The sequence below is a fragment of the Cololabis saira genome, chromosome 24 (genome assembly GCF_033807715.1).
Source record: "Cololabis saira isolate AMF1-May2022 chromosome 24, fColSai1.1, whole genome shotgun sequence".
In the NCBI taxonomy this organism is placed as follows: Eukaryota; Metazoa; Chordata; class Actinopteri; order Beloniformes; family Belonidae; genus Cololabis; species Cololabis saira.
This window is the reverse complement of record NC_084610.1, coordinates 333,424-348,196: the sequence shown is the minus strand read 5'-3', so window position 1 is coordinate 348,196 and position 14,773 is coordinate 333,424. Positions and strand designations below refer to the sequence as shown.

Below are 14,773 nucleotides of genomic sequence, written 5' to 3'. Positions count from 1 at the left end.
CCAACGGGACCTTTGATACAAAACCTCCAAATTGTAAACATTTCTGTTTTGTTACAAAATCCGAGATGTGTGATACGGTAAGCCTTTTCAAACTGATGTTGTAACCATAATTGATAGTTAGAATAACTAATTAACCCTCAATGTTTACAACAGTCACCAACCAATTTCGTCAATTTTTACGTGTAATCACAACGCCGGGACAATTATTAAACAGATTTGAACCCCTGGAGATCTACTGATGCCATGACTGGACAGTGGCTCCATCAGCAGCTGGTGGTACTGGGACGTACTGGACTACCTGGGGATGAGCGGGAGGTTCCGGAGACCTCTGACGGCAAGCTTGGGCTCACCCCTCTCAACGTGAATAGACAACGGCAACCCTCGGGCTTTGAACTCCCACCTTGCACTGGTATTACTACATAGAGCCCTCTCTTTTGTTTTGGGTGGTTTTGGACAACTTTTTGAAGGTGAGTGCTTCAATTGAACCCCCAACACCGTTTCTTTTCAAACAAAAAAAATCCTTGCAGGCTTAATAATTGTTGGAGTAACTTTTGCACATGACTGTAAGATGTTATTAAAATGAAACATTTTCACTCCTTCTGCAATAACGCGCAAACATGCAGCCAGCTAAACAACCAGCAGTAAAATGTTAACGAGAGTAATAATGTCATGAATGTGACGTCATCAAATCACATAAAGCTCATATTCAGGCCAGTTGTAAAGGGTTTTATAACTAAATCACACAGTTGTGTTTATATCTGTAACCTCATCATGATTTCTGATTGTGGATAATTATTGAATGCTGTAAAGCAGCGATAAGAAGATTCCTCCACGAATTACTGACAGATGCAGGGCAACACCAAATTCCTGAGGGTGTCTGTAAACCACGAGACGCTCCGAAGAGAAACTTAACGTTCAAAACACACGAAACCTCAGCCCACCTTTGAAACAGACTCAGACTGGTGGGAAACATAAACATCGCTCTGCTGGCATCTGGGAAATATTCAGCTTCCTTTACATCCCCCAGAATGCCTTCTGCTTCATCTACTGCACGTTGATCAGTAGCAGCCTCTTTTGGCTTCTAGTAAGACGTGATGATCTACATGTCCGCAGGAAAAAACTATCATCCACCCTGGGGTCCGTTTCACAAAGCAGGTTTAGTGAAAACTCTGAGTCTGTTAACCCTGGAATGAGGGAAACTCTGAGTTTTCCGTTTCACAAAGGGAGGTAACTCAAACCAGAGAAAGAGAGGTAACTCTAGCCTGTTTCACAAAGAGAGGTAACTTAAGCTCTGGGTCAGTTACCGTAGTAACAGACTCTCTGAATCTAACCTGGTCAGTTACCGTAGTAACAGACTCTCTGAATCTAACCTGGTCAGTTACCGTAGTAACAGACTCTCTGAACCTAACCTGGTCAGTTACCGTAGTAACAGACTCTCTGAACCTAACCTGGTCAGTTACCGTAGTAACAGACTCTCTGAACCTAACCTGGTCAGTTACCGTAGTAACAGACTCTCTGAATCTAACCTGGTCAGTTACCGTAGTAACAGACTCTCTGAACCTAACCTGGTCAGTTACCGTAGTAACAGACTCTCTGAACCTAACCTGGTCAGTTACCGTAGTAACAGACTCTCTGAACCTAACCTGGTCGGGACCAGGTTTTCTTCAATAAACCCTGAGTTTCTCTCTGTCTCCGTCAATTCAGCCAATGGGCCTTTACGCAATACGCATCCGTTTTCTGCACCACGGACAGCAAGCGGCAGAGTTAGAGAGCAGAAAAAGCAAATCCGACAAACGCAATTTAACTCATTTGGTTCACTTTATTCACTATGTCAGTGCAACAATATCACAGGGACATCCGAGTTTAACTTCAAACAGTTAAAGTCCAAATGCCAAAAAGGAGAGGGAGGAGCAGAAGAGAGAAAGAGAGAGAGAGTAAAAAAAAGTCAAATATTTCCCTTAAACAGATTTATAAGAGGGTAGGGTGATTTGATATCTTACCTTAAGATGAACTTGCATAATTAATCCATCAGTGGCTACAGCCTCGTTAATATCTTCTGCTGCTGGGGCAACATTGAACCATCACTTGCTTTCTTTCTTTTTTTTTTTAAATTGCGTGTTGTCTGCTTCCTTTTCATTTTTGTAAGTTAGTAACACTGCAGAGCGCGCTAAAAACCAGATTGATAGCGACCACGTGTGTTGGGAAAGATAACACCTAGTGAAATCGATCATGTTGTTCTGATATGCATTTGTAGTTATTTTATATGTATTAAGTAATAGAATAAATCAATATAAATAGACACAGAGTAATTCCATAAATGTATAAAAAAACAAAAAACATTTCCATTTTCCCCTGAAGCCGAGGTGTGGCGGCTGCCCCTGATCTAAATGACAATAAAATTTCATTCAATATCATTCCACCACTGTTTTCATCTGTAATATTATAAACAGTGTGCTTAAATGTTAAATGAATACTGCATTCAAACTTACACATTGACTGCAGCAACTTTCTCCCACGCCTTTGCTGCTGCAGCTGTTTTTTTTTCCGAAATATGCTCTCATACTCGCCATACACACATATGCAAACTAATGTTTCCTCAAAGGGATTTTGTAAATTGAAATGTTAAATAAAGTTAAAAAAAAAGAAAAAGTATGTGGATCTTTTTTTAAGATAAGATAAGATAAGAAATCCTTTAATAGTCCCACAGAGGGGAAATTTGCAGATTACAGCAGCAAAGGGGATAGTGCAAAAAACAAGAGGCATCAATAGAAATAGTAACAACACAGTAATAATAACACACTATAAACAGTAAACTGGTATATACAATAATAATAATAATAATAATAATAATAATAATAAGGAGAAGAAAAAATAAATAATAAGAAATACTAGTATATAAAAAATAACAGATGGATATTTACAGATGTTATTTACATGATTGCACGTTACAGAGAATGATATTGCACATTATTTTCCGGTTTGTATATTTATTGTCAGGTTGTTATGTTTGTGGTCTACTGTGAGCAGTGCTGGTTGTGTAGTCTCACAGCTGCAGGGAGGAAGGACCTTCTGTAGCGTTCCTTCACACACCTAGGGTGAAGGAGTCTGTCGCTGAAGGAGCTCTCCAGCGCTCTGAAGGTGTCCTTCATGGGGTGGGAGTCCTTCTCCATCATGGATGACAGCTTAGCCATCATCCTCCTCTCTCCCACCACCTGCACTGTGTCCAGAGAGCAGCCCACGAGAGAGCCAGCCCTTTTGATGGTTTTGTCCAGCCTCCTTCTGTCTGCAGCTGTGATGTTGCTGCCCCAGCAGACCACTCCTTAAAAAATGGCTGATGCCACCACAGTGTTATAAAATGTTTTCAGGAGTGTTTCCTCCACACCAAAAGCCCTCAGCCTCCTGAGCAGATAGAGTCTGCTCTGACCTTTTTTGTGGAGTGCAGAGGAATTTGTAGTCCAGTCCAGTTAATTGTTGAGGTGAACACCCAGGTACTTATAAGATGTCACCATCTCAATGTCCTTTCCCTGGATGTTCACCGGTGTCGGGGGGGATTTATTACACCTGCTGAAATCCACCACCAGTTCTTTGGTTTTCCCCGCGTTGATCTGGAGGTGATTCTGCAGGCACCAGTCGCCGGTTGCCATGGTGAATCTTCGAATCGGGGCTCCATTGATGCTGGCTTTTTATAGTTGTGGTGTACGCACTTAACTCTGAAACTACTTAGAGTTGAGTAAATTAACTCATATCCGCTGTTCTGGAACCGAAAACTCTGATTTCCTATCTCAGAGTAGATCAACTAAGAGTTCAGGATTAGACTCAGAGTTTGTTGAACCTGCTTTGTGAAACAGACCCCAGGTGTCTTTGTTTGAAACCCGAACTCCAACAATAAAGACCTGGTCCCAGACCTGCAGTTCCTCTACCGACCACTAGGGCCTGGGTCCAACAGGAAGTTGGAGGGGACACATCTCTCTCTGCAGTCACATTTGCTGATGACTTCTCAGTGAGAGGACTCTCTCTGCCTTCAGATGTGGTGGTTGAATGCTGACTCGTACCTGAACAGCTGGTTGGTGGTTGGTGGTTGGTGGTCAGGGTTGGTGGTTGGTGGTCAGGGTTGGTGGTTGGTGGTTGGTGGTCAGGGTTGGTGGTTGGTGGTTGGTGGTCAGGGTTGGTGGCCAGGGTTGGTGGTTGGTGTTCAGGGTTGGTGGTTGGTGTTCAGGGTTGGTGGTTGGTGGTCAGGGTTGGTGGTTGGTGGTTAGTGGTTGGTGGTCAGGGTTGGTGGTTGGTGGTCAGGGTTGGTGGTTGGTGGTCAGGGTTGGTGGTTGGTGGTCAGGGTTGGTGGTTGGTGGTTAGTGGTTGGTGGTCAGGGTTGGTGGTTGGTGGTCAGGGTTGGTGGTTGGTGGTTGGTGGTTGGTGGTTGGTGGTCAGGGTTGGTGGTTGGTGGTCAGGGTTGGTGGTTGGTGGTTGGTGGTTGGTGGTCAGGGTCGGTGGTTGGTGGTCAGGGTTGGTGGTTGGTGGTCAGGGTTGGTGGTTGGTGGTCAGGGTTGGTGGTTGGTGTTTCATTCTCTCCCTCAAGAATGGACGATTAAAGCAATATTCAAGCTGCTTACACTTTATTTAAATCACACATAACACGGCTGGCTCCGTCACTGTAAACACACACGTTTTACTCACTCCCGAGGTCCGGTGTTACACTCTAAGCGGTCCGTGTGGAAACACGTAGCCAACTAACAATCCTATTGTTACAGGTGGTGGTTGGTGGTCAGGGTTGGTGGTTGGTGGTTGGTGGTCAGGGTTGGTGGTTGGTGGTCGGTGGTCAGGGTTGGTGGTTGGTGGTCAGGGTTGGTGGTTGGTGGTCAGGGTTGGTGGTTGGTGGTTGGTGGTCAGGGTTGGTGGTTGGTGGTTGGTGATCAGACTCTTCACCTCCATTGTTCCCCGATGGTGGAACGACCTACCAAACTGTCCGACCTGCAGGGTCTGTACCTACTTTGAAGAGCAAGATAAAGACTCTTTTAAGGAGCATTTCTGCATCTAGATTTGTCCAGCTCTGAATAGTAGTACACATGTGACATAATCTATGATTTAATTGTACAATCCTCTGAGGTTTCCACTAGATGCAGCTCAGCTCCCCAGTTGGAGTAGTATTTGATTAATGATCTGAATAAATACCCCCCACTATAGATACACTTCAGGTGGAGCTTTGTTTGGTTTATTACACACACACACACACACACACACACACACACATACACACACACACACACACACACACACACACTTAACTACACATACATATATACGCTCACACACAAAAAAAATGTATATTTAATGGTTTGCATTACTGGTTGTGGCCTAATTGCTCAACAGCACCCCCTAGAAAACTTTGTGCCTCAAGCCCCACAATACGGTTTGACGTACATGCACGACAGTCGGTACACACCTGTATCATGTCGCAACTTAAAGAAAAGTCTCTTGGTGCCATGGCCAAAACCAAACAGGAAGTCGTCCATTTTGAATTAATCGTGTCATTTTGGCGCAATTTTGCCATTCCTTCAGCCGTTTCTTCGCCTGAAGCGTAACGTGCACCCAGGTGTGTTATACATCAAAATGTGCATCTCCATCCTGCGACGATGCACATTACTTTTCTCAGTCAAAAGCGTTACCGTGGCGACGATAGACGCGAAAAAGCGCGTCCCCCCTTCATCTGATTGAATGGTTTGACATAAAGAGTCATGAGTGGTGTCATCTGACTTAGTTTTGAGTCCTTGACCTTTATTGGGGAAGATTGGGCGCGCGAGGGCCCGTTCATCACTGCTTGCAGCTTTAATTATCGTATTGGTGTGGACGACCTCCCGTAGTGTTTTCCTCACCTGGATCGTTAGTGCTAAGCCATGTCACAAGTCCACTTACTGTGTGTGTGTGTGTGTGTGTGTGTGTGTGTGTGTGTGTGTGTGTGTGTGTGTGTGTGTGTGTGTGTGCGCACATGTGTATGAGCGTGAGTGAGTGTGTGTGTATGCGTGGGGGGTGGGGGGTGGGGGGTGGGGTCGTATGGAATGTTTTAAATTGTGTTTTCTGATTGTCATTTTATTCTGCATGTAAAGCACCATGTGTTGCAATTCTTAAATGTATGATATGGTGCTATATAAATAAATAAAGTTTAAGTTTAAGTTTATAATTACTGAGAGTCTGACAGTCTTTCATGAGCCGTTCTGCTACCTCTTTAAATTTTACTTCTCGAAGGGGAAAAAAAACCCCAACCAATCATAAACTCCTGCGACCAGGGCAAAGCCAGCCGAGCCTGCGTCAGTGCCAGACTGCTCCGTCAGGATGCTGCTGTCTCTCTGCGCGGCCGCCGTCCTCTCCCTGGGGTTGATGTCTCTGGAGACCAACCAGACCTCCACCCAGACCTCCACCCAGACCTCCGACCGGACCTCCGACCAGACCTCCACCCAGACCTCCACCCAGACCTCCGCGCTCCTGGCGGCCGCGGGGGAGGACCAGTGCTCGGCCTGCGGCTTCCGCGAGCACAGCAAGCAGATGAGGCTCCACAGCATCAAGTCTCAGATCCTGAGCATCCTGCGGCTGGAGCAGGCGCCCAACATCAGCCGCGACATGATCCGCCAGCTGCTGCCCAAAGCGCCGCCCGTGACGCAGCTGCTGGCCCAGTACGACCCGCGGGTGGAGGACGAGGACCACGCCACGACCGAAACCATCATCACCATGGCAACCAAGCGTAACCACTCTTACACTTGAATGCTTTTCATTTAGTTGGGGCTCATTTATCAACTTTAAAAAAACAATTACAGTCTGTGCGTAAAAACCTGTGCGTAAAGGCAAGGCAAGTTTATTTATAGGACTATAGCACAATTCAACACAAGGTAATTCTTTTTGCTTTACATCGACATTAAAAGCAGTAAGACATAATTAAACAGTAAATAACAAATACAATGAAATACAATTATGAGAAAAGAAGGTAAAATAATAAAAAGCACAAGTTGCTGATTTAAGAGTATGCTTAAATAACAAATACAATGAATTAAAATGAAAAGAAAAGAGGTAAAATAATTAAAAAGTAAGGGCAGTAGAGTACAGCAGGTAAGTATTTAATTTAGGAGTACGCTTCAGTAAACAGTAATGTTTTAGGCCTGATTTAAAGGATCTATAGTTGGAGCAGACCTCAGGTCTACAGGAAGTTTGTTCCACCAGTGAGGAGCAGAATAACTGAACGCTGCCTCACCTTGCTTGGTTCTGGTTCTGGAACCAAAACAAACCATATCCAGATGAACCTCAGGGGTCTGGGAGCTTCATAGGAACTAACAGATCCAGATGAAGCTCAGGGGTCTGGGAGCTTCATAGGAACTAACAGATCCAGATGAACCTCAGGGGTCTGGGAGCTTCATAGGAACTAACAGATCCAAATGAACCTCAGGGGTCTGGGAGCTTCATAGGAACTAACAGATCCAGATGAATCTCAGGGGTCTGGGAGCTTCATAGGAACTAACAGATCAACTATGTATTTGTGTCCAAGACCATTCAGGTCTTTGTAGACCAGCAGGAAGATTTTTGAACTCTATCCTTTGACTCACTGGAAGCCAATGTAGTGATTTCATGACCGGTGTCATGAATTTCCTGGTGTAATATGGTCCAGTTTCCTGGTGTAATATGGTCCAGTTTCCTGGTGTAATATGGTCCAGTTTCCTGGTGTAATGTGGTCCAGTTTCCTGGTGTAATATGGTCCAGTTTCCTGGTGTAATGTGGCCCAGTTTCCTGGTGTAATATGGTCCAGTTTCCTGGTGTAATGTGGTCCTGTTTCCTGGTGTAATATGGTCCAGTTTCCTGGTGTAATATGGTCCAGTTTCCTGGTGTTTGTAAGGACTCTGGCGGCAGCGTTCTGGATCAGTGCAAAGCTGGTTTTCAAACAGGAACTCAAGGACACAAGTAATTTAATCAGTCTAGAACAGAGGTTTTCAACTGGTTTTGTCCCAGTCCCACCATTATAACCAAGAAGCAACTCGGGGACCACTGCTTTTGGGGATGTTTGTTTTATTTTGCTCCTTGCTTTTAAATAAGAGTATGTGCCTATATAGGCTATTTATTTGCATCAGTGTCTATTTTTTTATTTCCACCTTTTGCTATAAAAAAAACAAAACAAAAAACAGTCAATGAAAAATTAACAATAGGAAGCCAAGAGGGCTTATAATATTACAAAGTTCACTCTCACTCATTTGACATAATTTGGATGGGTAAATTATTCACAAAAATGAATAGTAAATGGAAAATAAATAAATATATATTTTTTAAATTATTATTGTTTTCTCACTCACTCATTCACTCACTCATCGTCCGCCGCTTGTCCGTTCCCGGGTCGCGGGGGCAGCAGCCTCAGCAGGGATTCCCAGACTTCCCTCACCCCAGACACTTCCTCCAGCTCTTCCGGGGGGAGTCCGAGGCGTTCCCAGGCCAGCCGAGAGACATAGTCTCTCCAGCGTGTCCTGGGTCTGCCCCGGGGTCTCCTCCCGGTGGGATATGCCTGGAACACCTCCCTAGGGAGGCGTCCAGGAGGCATCCGGTACACATGCCCAAGCCACCTCAGCTGACTCCTCTCAATGTGAAGGAGCAGCGGCTCGACTCCGAGCTCCTCCCGGGTGACCGAAATCCTCACCCTAAGGGAGCGTCCAGCCACCCTGCGGAGGAAACTCATCTCGGCTGCTTGTATCCGCGATCTTGTCCTTTCGGTCACTACCCAAAGTTCATGACCATAGGTGAGGGTAGGAGCATAGATTGACTGGTAAATCGAGAGCTTCGCCTTTCGACTCAGCTCCTTCTTCACCACGACGGTCCGGTACATCGACCGCATAACTGCAGACGCTGCACCGATCCGCCTGTCAATCTCCCGCTCCATCGTTCCCTCACTCGTGAACAAGACCCCGAGATACTTGAACTCCTACACCTGAGGCAGGACTTCTCCACCCACCCGGAGAAGGCATGCCACCCTTTTCCGATGGAGAACCATGGCCTCGGATTTGGAGGTGCTGATTCTCATCCCTGCCGCGTCGCACTCGGCCTCAAACCGCCCCAGCACATGCTGAAGGTCCCGGTCCGATGAAGCCAACAGGACAACATCATCCGCAAAAAGCAGAGATGAAATCCTGAGGTCCCCAAACCGGATCCCCTCCGGCCCCTGGCTGCGCCTAGAAATCCTGTCCATAAAAATGATGAACAGGACCGGTGACAAAGGGCAGCCCTGCCGGAGTCCAACATGCACCGGGAACAAGTCTGATCTACTGCCAGCAATGCGAACCAGACTCCTGCTCCGATCATACAGAGACCGGACAGCCCTTAATAGAGGGCCCCATACTCACTGAGCATTGTTGTTTTCCATTTACAATTTCACGGACCACCTGCAATACCGCCACGGACCACCAGAGGGCCGCGGACCACCGGATTTTACTTTAATGGGGGGGTCATGGTTTTGGAGAACCAACAAGAGCTGTATAAAGGTTTTGGTTTTATGGAGGTGTTGGATGTGAAGTCTGCGTTTTTAAAGCTACTTGAACAAAAAAACAGGGAAAAAAAAAGTCATTTTTATTAAAAGAAAGAAGATAACAACAAATCCGAACAAATCCGTACAACGGAACGTGTAGGTGGAGGAACATCTGAGTGAACTCCTGAAGTTAATGTGACTTCATTCAGACCTCCAGTATCTCTGGGTCAGTTCTGGGAGAGATCGTTGGAGAGATCGTTGCCCAGCGTCTCCGTGTGGTTATGGTCCAGGCTCTGGCTGGACCGCTCCAGAAGGTGGATTTTCTTTTTCTGAATCCATGTTTTGGTGAAATTGCTTCAGTTTTTTCGGCCAATTGTCTTCTGCTGAGCTTCAGCTGGTGGCCGGACACCCCGACTTTACCGTGGAGGAGATTTCAGGAAGCCTGGTCCTTTGTTTCCTCTTTGATGATGGCAAGTAGTCCAGGCCCGAGGGCAGTGAGGCAAGCCCAAACCATGATGCTCGCTCCGCCATGCGTGACGCAGAGTATTCTTCCTGTACAACTCAACTTTTGTATCATCAGCCCATGAAACCTTTTTCAGGAGTGCTGCTGGCTGACAACGTGGCGTTTGGCAAACTTGAGGTTCAGCCCGGTTTTCTTTAATTACATTTTCCTTTTTTGTCTTTAAATCTTGTTCCTTGTGGGTTTGTCTTTACCTCAAAGGTACAGCTATGAGTCTTGATCACAAGTGTTCAGAGATCTTTTTGAGAGGTTTCATCAGGAGATACGTCTTATAAACAGCAAACTTTAAATGTCTTTTTCTTTTTTTTTTTTTTAAATATCTTTTTATTATTTTATAATAGGAGCCCCGACAAACATTGACAACACAAAACAAGAAAGAAAAAAACAAACAAACATCCAAACACAGACAAAAATTAGACGCAGACAATGGTTAATAAATACAGTGAATATATATACAGTGAATACATGAGATAACAGCAACATTTTGACAAATGGTCAGCTCATTTAGTGAGTCATGTCAGTCCTTATTTTCTCCCCCTAATTGATTTAGGAGTGGAGACCACAGCTCACGGAACATTTGTTCTTAGCCGTGTCCTGAGAGTTAGCCTCTCCAATGGGAGGAATTGTATTATTTGTTCTTTGAACATTTCAAAGGTGGGCAGCTGTTCCCCTTTCCAAAGTAGAAGAATACATTTTTTTGCATAATATGTTATCTTAATTAGCAGTCTGTATTTCTTTGAGTCCATTCGTATTTCTGGCAGTTCATTTAATAAATAGGCACATGGGGATAAATCAAATTGTGTCGCCAATGCAGCTTTTGTAAATGAGTGGATAGAGTTCCAAGAACTTTAAATGTCTAAAGCAGGAAAACCCAAAGTTAATTTAATAGAAATGTATCATCCTCTGTTGATTCTTCCTTCCAGCCAACTCCCCTGCTGAGGAGGAGCTGCTCTCCTGCTGCCTGTTCAGCCTCAGTCCCAAGATCCAGCCCAGAAACATCCTGAGGGCTCAGCTGTGGGTCCATCTGCGGCCCGCCGACAAGCTCACCACCATCTTCCTGCAGATCTCTCGCCTCAAGCCCGGGACCGGCAGCGAGGGCAACACCACCCGAGTCCGCATACGGTCCCTGAAGATCGAGATGAACACCGGCGCCGGCTCCTGGCAGAGCGTGGACATCAAGTCTCTGCTGCAGGTGTGGCTGCGGCAGCCGGAGACGAGCTACGGACTAGAGATCAACGCCTTCAACTCCAGGGGAGAAGACCTGGCCGTCACGTCGGCCGAGCCCGGAGAGGAAGGACTGGTGAGTGAAGCTAAGATAAGATAAGATAAGATAAGATAAGATAAGATAAGATAAGATAAGATAAGATAAGATAAGATAAGATAAGATAAGATAAGATAAGATAAGATAAGATAAGATATTCCTTTATTAGTCCCACAGCGGGGAAATTCGCAGTGTACAGCAGCAAAGGGGATAGTGCAAAACAAGAGGCATCAATAGAAATAATAATAATACATTAATAATATCAGAGTATGACACACTATAAACAGCTGCCAAGAATATACCAGAGACCGCTGTGTTATTGGACATTTTTAACTCTTAACAATTTAGAGGTGCACCTTGTAAACCAAACGTTGGTGCTGTATCACAGTTAAATGTGCACAACAAACATGCAAACTTTAGGGTTGAGGCTAACCAGGAAGTAGAAAACGCTGCAGTTCCTCACCTGACCACTGGGGGGCGACTCCGAAAGTGACCACTAGTGTTGTTTCTGTCCGCCTGTTTCAATTTTAGTTTTAGTCTAGTCTTTGGGTCAAGCTATTATTTTAGTTTTTATTAGTTTTAGTCACATTCATTCTCCTTTTAGTCTTGTCAAGTTCCAGTCGACTAAAAGTCTGAGCATTTTGGTTTTATTTTAGTCAGAATTGTCCAGGACCATTTTAGTCTAGTTTTAGTCAAAGATTGTATTTAGCCAAACCCATTTTAAAAATTCAAACAAGGTTATCTTATTATTATATTTTTGTTACCTTATAGACTCAAGAATACATTCATTCCAGACACAGAAGACTCTAATTTGAGTTTACAACGTATTTATTTTTCTGCATTTCTCCCTGTCTTTGTCTTTTTCTTTTTCGACGACACATTGGGTTTTCTTTTCCACGTCTATGTAGAAAGTGTATCCAAAGATGGATCTTCTTCTTCTCCCCCCCAGAGCAGATCCCCACGTTTCTCTATGTAACTTTGTTTTTAATGGACGTGAACATAGAGCTCTGCGTTAACGGCATCAGCCTCTAACCTGCAGCTGCATCTTCTGGATCTGATTCCCCGCTGCAGCGACTGGGATTGAGGACTAACGTCACCCAGCAGAACTAAACCAGAGAAACTACTGAAAACATGGACATTAAACCAGAGAAACTACTGAAAACATGGACATTAAACCAGAGGAAACTACTGAAAACATGGACATTAAACCAGAGAAACTACTGAAAACATGGACATTAAACCAGAGAAACTACTGAAAACATGGACATTAAACCAGAGGAAACTACTGAAAACATGGACATTAAACCAGAGGAAACTACTGAAAACATGGACATTAAACCAGAGGAAACTACTGAAAACATGGACATTAAACCAGAGGAAACTACTGAAAACATGGACATTAAACCAGAGAAACTACTGAAAACATGGACATTAAACCAGAGAAACTACTGAAAACATGGACATTAAACCAGAGAAACTACTGAAAACATGGACATTAAACCAGAGAAACTACTGAAAACATGGACATTAAACCAGAGAAACTACTGAAAACATGGACATTAAACCAGAGAAACTACTGAAAACATGGACATTAAACCAGAGAAACTACTGAAAACATGGACATTAAACCAGAGAAACTACTGAAAACATGGACATTAAACCAGAGAAACTACTGAAAACATGGACATTAAACCAGAGGAAACTACTGAAAACATGGACATTAAACCAGAGAAACTACTGAAAACATGGACATTAAACCAGAGAAACTACTGAAAACATGGACATTAAACCAGAGAAACTACTGAAAACATGGACATTAAACCAGAGAAACTACTGAAAACATGGACATTAAGGATCTTTGGTAGAACATTTCGTGACATTTTGGTCAACGAAAATGAAGACTGTATCGGATGCCTCCTGGACGCCTCCCTAGGGAGGTGTTCCAGGCATGTCCCTCCTCCCTAGGGAGGTGTTCCAGGCATGTCCCTCCTCCCTAGGGAGGTGTTCCAGGCATGTCCCTCCTCCCTAGGGAGGTGTTCCAGGCATGTCCCACCGGGAGGAGACCCCCCGGGGAAGACTCAGGACACGCTGGAGAGACTATGTCTCTCGGCTGGCCTGGGAACGCCTCGGACTCCCCTCGGAAGAGCTGGAGGAAGTGCTGGAGGAAGAGATGGAGGAAGAGATGGAGGAAGAGATGGAGGAAGAGATGGAGGAAGAGCTGGAGGAAGAGATGGAGGAAGAGCTGGAGGAAGAGATGGAGGAAGAGCTGGAGGAAGAGATGGAGGAAGAGATGGAGGAAGAGCTGGAGGAAGAGCTGGAGGAAGAGATGGAGGAAGAGCTGGAGGAAGAGATGGAGGAAGGGCTGGAGGAAGAGATGGAGGAAGAGCTGGAGGAAGAGCTGGAGGAAGAGATGGAGGAAGAGCTGGAGGAAGAGCTGGAGGAAGAGATGGAGGAAGAGCTGGAGGAAGAGATGGAGGAAGAGCTGGAGGAAGAGCTGGAGGAAGAGATGGAGGAAGAGCTGGAGGAAGAGCTGGAGGAAGAGCTGGAGGAAGAGATGGAGGAAGAGATGGAGGAAGAGCTGGAGGAAGAGATGGAGGAAGAGCTGGAGGAAAAGATGGAGGAAGAGCTGGAGGAAGAGCTGGAGGAAGAGATGGAGGAAGTGTCTGGGGTGAAGGAAGTCTGGGCATCTCTGCTGAGGCTGCTGCCCCCGCGACCCGGGAACGGATAAGCGGCGGATGGATGGACAGATGGATGGATGGATGGATGGATGGATGGATGGAAAATGAAGACTCATTTTAACAGAGTTTTTATTTTGTAATCTACATTTTAGTCTCGTTTTTATTCCTCTACGATCTTGCATTATATATTTAATTATCGTTATCATCACATCACCAGCATTTCCGTTGCGTCTCGTCTCGTTTTCCTCAGCTGATAAAGGTTCGTTGACGGTGATATTTAGTCATAATTTTCGTTGACAAAAGCAACTTTACTGACCACCGCGTTAAAATGTCCAACGTTGATCGATCGGCATCAAATAAAACGAGCTTCTTGACTTCTAAACTGCACGTTTTCCTCCGCGGGTGAACGGATTAGTTCAGGAGTTGTTTCTCAATGATGAATTATTTTCCAGCAACCGTTCATCGAGGTGAAGATCCTGGACAGCTCCAAGAGGTCGCGCCGTGACTCCGGCCTCAACTGCGACGAAGAGTCTGCGGAGACGCGCTGCTGCCGCTACCCGCTCACCGTGGACTTCGAGGAGTTCGGCTGGGACTGGATTATCGCGCCCAAGCGCTACAGGGCCAACTACTGCTCCGGGGAGTGCGAGTTCCTGCACCTGCAGCAGTACCCGCACGCCCACCTGGTGAACAAGGCCAACCCGCGGGGCACCGCCGGGCCCTGCTGCACCACCACCAAGATGTCGCCCATCAACATGCTCTACTTCAACCGCAAAGAGCAGATCATCTACGGAAAGATCCCGTCCATGGTGGTGGACCAGTGCGGCTGCTCCTGA

The 14,773-nt window shown here is 45.4% G+C and overlaps 1 protein-coding gene across 1 annotated transcript; it reads left to right on the top strand.

Moving 5' to 3' along the window:
- Positions 1 to 3,003: 3,003 nt before the first annotated feature.
- Positions 3,004 to 14,773, top strand: LOC133425431 (growth/differentiation factor 8-like). Its single transcript, XM_061716286.1, has 6 exons — positions 3,004 to 3,019; positions 5,760 to 5,796; positions 6,279 to 6,398; positions 6,474 to 6,730; positions 10,925 to 11,301; positions 14,393 to 14,773. Exons 1-6 carry the CDS (start codon positions 3,004 to 3,006, stop codon positions 14,771 to 14,773), a joined length of 1,188 nt encoding a protein of 395 aa, XP_061572270.1.